The 7855-nt window shown below is 30.4% G+C and overlaps 1 protein-coding gene across 1 annotated transcript; it reads left to right on the top strand.

The window, feature by feature from the left end:
• The first annotated feature begins 2448 nt into the window (after positions 1-2448).
• On the top strand, positions 2449-6350 carry LOC118055399 (WAT1-related protein At1g25270). The gene is made up of 7 exons (XM_035067296.1): positions 2449-2636; positions 3582-3658; positions 4011-4062; positions 4304-4556; positions 5185-5343; positions 5911-6062; positions 6179-6350. Exons 1-7 carry the CDS (start codon positions 2449-2451, stop codon positions 6348-6350), a joined length of 1053 nt encoding a protein of 350 aa, XP_034923187.1.
• Positions 6351-7855: the final 1505 nt, after the last annotated feature.

Raw genomic sequence — 7855 nt, 5'->3', positions numbered from 1 at the left:
GATTTCAAGAATTATGAAATTTATTTTACCTTTTCTTTCCAGTATGTATGATGAAAATATTTGTTCTACTATGCTTATTCTTCCTATTGTTGTTTATTTTAATTACTAGAGCGGACTCTAAATTATTATTGTAGACAATAGACTGCGGACAGTTATGTTTTCTTGATTAATCAATTTATCTAGTTCTTAAGGATGCCATTGAATTAAATTACTAGTGTAGACATTGTGGTTGTTTGATGGTTAGGGTTAGTTATATGGTGGATCTGTTAACTAACCAATATTAAAAAGAGATAAATATTCTGAATATAAATTGATGTCTCATTTTCATGATCAATTCTGATTTCTGTAGGTGGACGTTTACTTGTGACCAAGGTTTGTTCTCTTGATTATTTTCTAATTTTATTTAATTTCGCTTAATAGTTTTCAGTTTTTTGTTGCTTCAACCTAGTTAACGTCCAAACTCCCCCCAAAGTATATATCATCTAGCATAAAAATCTGACTTGAACCTTCCTCATAGGATCAGCTCCTTGCTTGCTCTATACTATCTTTTATATTGTGTTTTAAGCTATGGTAATTAATTTGTACAACCATGACATCACAACATACAATTAGAGCATTGTACATCTATTATGGTGTAACCTATTACACAGGATAAATCTATACAACAACAGACATAATATTTTTCTGTTTTAAAACACATCCCATAATAGAAAGAGAAAAAATGGTGTTTCAATTATTATTGAATATGGTGGGGTATATTTGAATAGAGAGAGAGAGAGAGAGAGAGAGGAGATAATAAATCTTTTTTCTAATTTTTTTCTTGTAATTAATAAATAAGAGTAGGGATGTTAATATTTTATTATCCCATTGCAAGATAATAATGAAAAATTGAATATGGGTGGTTTCAATTTTTTTCAAGATTTTTTAAGTTGTGTTATTTTTTTAAATAATAAGATTAATTTTTTATTTGTTTATGCTCTTATTTTTTTTGCATATGTCAATTTAAGAAACATTTTTGTCCAAAAATAGGAAAAAGGATATCTATATATAAAAAAAAATGAAATATATACAAGAATATGTAAAAATTTAAAAAATCTTAAAGAAATGTCGTAAATTTATTTAGAAAAGGCAAGAAATTTGTTAATGTTTTCTATACAAGATTTTTACTTCAAATAATTAGTGATAAAATTGTGAAAATACTTTAGACATATGGGATTTTTATGACTTGTGTCCTGATTGATAAATACAAATTCTTTGTCTCGTTGAGTTGTTCCTAAAAAATCAATTTTTTTTTAAGAATATAAACACTATAATATTTAAGTCTATAAATATAAAAAAAATAGAATAATGTAAGAAAAGTTAAGGGGGTGCATATATGTCTAATGGCTAGAAATTAGATAGCTTCACTTGATTTTGGCTTAACTTTTTTTTTTTTTTTTTTTTTACGTGGGTGTCCGGACCAGCTTGCGCGCACCACGACTAATCTCACGGCTCATTGAACATCCTGCAAACCCAGTAAGCATGTAAGGCACCGCGGGGATGACAGGCGTGCACGGTGAGGTTTGAACCCAGGATGCAGAGGAAGGGAACAAGTCCCTTCAACCGCTGGGTCAAGACCTCAAGTGCATGTACCCTTGCGTGGCTAACTTTATGGCCCGGCTTTCCATGTCCTATGCCCTGTGACCGGTTATATTTACATACTCGAGCCTTAGAATTTTTTCATGAAAAATGAGAATGTATTGGTATGTTACTATTGGTTAGCCATAATGGTCATTAGTTAATTATATGATGTCATGGTTGTTATGACATGCATTCTTTTGTTGTGTTGTTAATTGTTGTGTCATGAATATTTGTTTTGCATAAAAAAAACTTGTGTGTTTATAAAAAAAAAATCATGTATATAAAAAATTTGTGTAAGTGACTGCTGAAAATCCAAAAAAAAAAACAAAAACATAAAAAGATGTCCATCAGATCAAGATTGAACAAACCATGCAAGTATCAGGTGTCAATCTAAGAATTCTAGCAGTCTGGGCTGGAATTTTGGACTGCAAGAACGGCTGGTGTTTTGTTTTTTTATAGAAAAACTAGTGCACCATGAGTTAGTACAACGTCGATGGCTTGTATCAGTGTCCACGAAACACACACCCAGCCGATACAGTTTCCAAAAAAATGGAATCTACCATGTACAGAAGGCAGTTAGATGCATAATTAAACGTCATTAATGCTCCATGCACAACACGGCCAATTATATAGCAATTCGTAGTCAAAGTTCCGGTCTGGTTTGCTTCCAAGTGTATGGGGTATCATGCTGCATGCAGCCCTACAAATATACCTCTAAAATTGGATTGCATTACCACAATCCAAGAACCAGAAACCCTCGCATACAGAGAAGGAGAGAAAGAGTTTCTTCTCTTGAGAGGGGATCGAAAATAACTGCGTAGAGAGATCATGGCTTCCACTTGCTTCGGTAGTGTTCACCCAGGTATTGCCATGATATTTGTTCAGATCGTGTTCGGAGGGATCAATATTTTCTACAAGCTCGTTATCAACGATGGCATGAGCATAAGGGTAGCTGTTGCTTATCGCTTGCTTTTTGGTGCAGCCTTCCTGTGTCCTATTGCTCTCATTGTTGAAAGGTACGTAATTAATGGTTATTATTTACTTATTTTTTTTATGTTTCAATAAACTTATAGTTCAATGACAGTACTCTTGCTTCTTGCATAACGTTAAGTCTTATATTCGAGTCACACCTTCAACAATTAATTTCACTAGAGTAAAATATGTGCGCGCGCGCGCTCAAGCTCCTTTGCTCTCGCCATGCATATATATATTCCTGTTCATTTTCCTATTCTCACTCGTGCTCTAGATGTGCAAGAGTTTTTGGGTTTCATACATGGTTATGATCTCCTTTGAAGAAGCACGTAATATTTAATTGGTTAATATTAAAACTAAGTTTTCTAAAATACCTCGTTTTTTAAAAAAAAAACAAAAACAAAAGAAATAAGATGAAAATAACAAGAATAATATAAATATAAATTGAATTGAATTATATCTTATTCAAATATTTAAATTAAATTTATTTTTAATTAAATTCACATGAAATATTATAAATGAATTCAAGTCGAGGAGATGCTCATTCCAAACAACCTGCATAGAAATTCCAACACTATTTATTGCTATTTAGGAAGATACTTTATTATGCTATTTAATTCTTCTCTTGTATCCATGAACCATTTTGTTGACATGCAAATCAATTCTTCTTGACTCATTAGGACAAATATACATACGTTACAGGAATGTAAGTCACTCGTATATATTCGTATGAACCGTTCATCCATATCCATTCCGGTATATATATGGTATCATTCCTAGTCACTCACCCACAAGAAAAATTATATACACACACTTAAAGTTTTTTTTTTTTTTTTCATAGAAGCTCGATCATTTAAAGTTCATGGAATCCACATTTTATTATAAAACATTTGTTGGTAAATCATTTTTATTGCAACTAATTAAAACCTGACAATTCCTAATTTTCCCTTGATTCATGAGTTAATATCCTTTTAATTTTGTTTTGGCAGGAACAAGAGACCAAAGCTGACATGGGTTGTCTTCTTTCAGATATTCTTCCTTGCTCTATTCGGGTATGGCCCTGCGCGTGTGCGTGTGTGTGTGAACAAAGACCATAGCTGACGTGTGTAGAATTAAACTAGTATTAAAATCTCATGTCGTTTCCAGAAAATCTAGCTTTGGGATTCTTGAACAAAACTTCTTAAGTTCAAATCTTGAGAGAATGAATTTGGAATTTAGGAATCGATGAGGGTTTTCTCTATTTTATATTTCAAACCAGTTACACCTTGTCTTAAATCAGAAAAAAAAATTCCGAAATATTCATAGATATTATAGTATTGATCATGAAAAAGATGGTGAATTGTTTTTTTTCAGGGGATCAATATACCACAATTTATACCTGGCAAGCTTAAACTTAACATCCATGACATTTGCTGCAGCTTTGTATAATCTTAGCCCAGCATTTACGTACATAGTTGCCCTCCTTTTCAGGTGAGTTTTATTATTATTATTAAATCTAATATCTATATATAAAAAAATAAGAACATTTCTATTTATATTGAAAAATATTTCTTTTGTTTTATCTTTCTTGTTGCTATCCTTTTCGTGTATCTGTTTTATAGTTACCGTTTTGATCACCATAAAATTATAAATACGGTCAAACTAGACCTCCAAATGGAGCCATAATTTACTAGAAAGGCAAAATAAAATAACTCTTTCGTTGTTTCTTCAGGATGGAAACTTTGTCACTAAATAATGCACGGGGGATAGCTAATGTGGCAGGCACTGCAATATGCATAGGAGGCGCAATGCTGCTTACATTTTACAAAGGCATTGAGATCAACATCTGGCACACCAACATTAATCTTCTGAAATATCATCATAATCCTCACCAGAACAATGTAGGATCAACGAAACAACAAATGTTTGGCTTGGCAATTGCTCTGATTGCATGTGTGTTTTATGCTTTTTGGGTGATACTTCAGGTAAAGTAAGATAGATTTAGATGATTTGGTCATATATATATATATATATATATATATATATATGCCCTTATGCTCAAGTCAAGTGATTGCCTTTGGGGTAATACATGCCGGTTTTTTTTTCTCACCATTATAATTTAGTCCTATAAATATTATACAAGAACCTTAATCGTAAAATTATAGGAAGATTTGAATAAAATCTTACAAGAGTGTAGGTACTAACATGCTAAAAAACTAGTTCAACACAAAAACTTAAATTGTTAGGTGAAGTCTCGAAATATAATTTATATTATTCTTTATCACATCATCTCAAATGAAAACTTTTTAAACTTGAAACTTATATATACTCATTCTAACTTGTGTTATTAATTAATTTTAATTAGAAGAGAAAATGAAATGGTGAAATTTAAAGTTGTGATTATTTAGTTAGCAAAACTTTAATATTATATTAAAAAATTATCTGAATTAAAAAAAACTTATATTAATAGATGATATTTTAAGATATAATTTATATTATTTCTTATTATAAAATTATCATCATCTTTTAAAACTATAGGATGTTGTTCATCACGTATATGGTAACAAGTCACCATACTATTACTTATATTTCTTATGTTGGGTTTAATGACAGGCGAAAATTAATGAGAGGTACCCATGCTTCTACTCCAGTACAGCTTTGATGAGTTTGATGGGATCAATTCAGGCTATTATTTATGCACTTTGCTTTGAAAGGAAATGGTCTGACTGGAAGCTTGTATCGAACATCCGCCTCATTTCTGTCATTTACTTGGTAAGTACCATTATAAATATTAAGATGCCTTAGAGTGCATGCCTCCCTAAGAAAAGAACAACTTATATCATGTATAATTAATTAAATTTGTAGAGTAATTCATGCCTTCCAAGCAATCTAATTACGATCCAATCCGAATCACATTTAGAGAAATTCTAATGCCTGGACTAGATTGTTAAAGAACCATCTCAACTTAATAAATAAAACTATTAGGTGATTATTTTTTAACACACCCTCTTAAGTGAAAGCCTTATGAACTTAAAATTTACACATACTCATATTACTTTGTGTTTAATTTTTATCAAATAAATAGAAATTGTGAGATTCAAACTCATAACCGCTTGGTTATAAAGGCTCTAATACCATGTCAAAAAATCATCTCAACCTAATAGCTTAAACTGTTAGGTGACATCTCAAGATATAATTTATATTATTTTCTAATATAGATGATTTTATATCCTAACCGAAGCAAACCACGATCAAACATGGGATTTCATCCAAAAAAAAAAAAGTTATATATAAAGTTGAGAATTGGGTTTTTTTGATCTTGTTGGAGTTGGTTTGCAGGGGTTCTTAGCATCTGGGCTGAATATCACTTTGATGGCATGGTGCATAGCTAAAAGAGGCCCATTATATGTAGCCATCTTCAATCCCTTGATGCTTTTGGTTGTGGCATTGGCAGGTTCCCTGATCTTTCAAGAGAAACTTCATTTGGGAAGGTGCTTAAACTTTCTTTTAACCACACAAGGATTCTTAACATTTAATTCTTACACGCTTAGACAAGTATCCCTAACATTTAATGCAGCTCACTTGTCAATGTATTTTGATGGAACAGCATATTGGGGGGAGTGTTGATCATAACTGGATTATACACTGTGCTGTGGGGGAAAAGTAAAAAAGCGAAGAACAAAAATCAACCTGCAGTGTTGCCAAACAATTCTGATCAGGAATCAACAGAGGTTGCTGTTACCCCTCAATCTGAAATCAATAAAGATAGCGCTGTGTAGATTAATTAATCTTTGTAATGCTATAGTTCATGACATTGTAATTTAATTGCATGCCTAGAAGCATATCAGCGGGAAAGAAATAATGGTTGCATTCCGTTCATCGACCGAAGAATTATATTAATAATTCTCCTTTCCAGGCCTGTAATTGCTGAATTATATACAATGGTGAACTGTTAGAATTTATAGTTTAATTTGCGTTTCATCGATGGTTAATTCTTAATTTTATGTGTGTGTGTGTATTGGAATATGTTATTTTTCTGTTATGTATTTATAAGACGTGGATTACTGTATATAGGATTATTTTTCTAATACTTTCATTTACTTGTAATTTAATTCTTAAAATTGTCAAATGCTTTGTGAATCTAAATAAATTCACTAACGTATTGAATGTAGAAGCAAAGTTTAACAAGTCCTTCCATTCCAATATTAGAAAATTTTAAAATAAGGACAAAATAATTTTTATCGGTAATGTCTGATTAATAGTGATAAAATATTTATGTTGGCAATTTCCAACATTATTACCACTGGAAAGAATTTGATTAGTAATTAAAGCTGGAATCACAAACACAATAAAATAATTAAAAAATGTATTCTATTGGTATTTATGTCGCCATTATTTTCCAACAGATTTACTAACGGTATTTTCTATCACAATATTTCATCAAAATTTTAATTGGTAAATTTAAACGTGTTATAACCGACATCAGTCTCATTCTCCTCCTCCTCTTGAACTGCAAATCAAAACAACAGCTCCTCCTAGTCAATTTGCCACAAATCTAGGCCTAATTTTCACAAATACAGCTACTCAATAGTTTGTAGTGTCAACATCATTGTCTTTATACCATTTGTTTTTAAATATTCCCTACACCAAGCAATCAAAATTACCCATTTATATTTTAAGATAATGTATTAATATTTTTTTAAGTATTTGTAGCGTAGTTTTCTTGTATATTTAAGTATTTCATAAAATTTTCATATATAATTAAAGTTTGATTTGTATGTTAGGATTTGTTTGTAATTTGGGAAAATCTAAATTTATTTGTAATTTGATGAAATTGATTTTGAATTTGATTTTATAACTTAGGTGTATTATAATAAATAAAAAATGATGGGTTATTAAATGCTTAACAATCACATTTTTTTCAATTTTATTGATATGTTGGAAATCTTGGGAAATTGAGTTTTTATGAAATCGATAACAATTAAATGGTATTAATTTAGATTGAATAAGTTTCAATTAAACAAATGATAGATGATTAGTTGGGTACCGATTAAATGTTGTTAATTGGATTTATTCATTTAATATTTTGACATATCATTATGTTTTTGTACAACAATAATAATTAGTTATTAGATTGAGAATTTATTTTTAATTATCAAAGTTGAATTTTGAATTGATTGTTACATTATTAAGAAATTTTATCATCATTATTCTATATAGGTTTTCTAAGTAATGAATGTTTGTTATCGGATGTACCGAGATTCACACTAAGGTTGTAGAGGAA

Source organism: Populus alba, chromosome 1 (genome assembly GCF_005239225.2).
Source record: "Populus alba chromosome 1, ASM523922v2, whole genome shotgun sequence".
Lineage (NCBI taxonomy): Eukaryota > Viridiplantae > Streptophyta > Magnoliopsida > Malpighiales > Salicaceae > Populus > Populus alba.
This window is presented reverse-complemented; position numbering and strand designations above follow the sequence as displayed.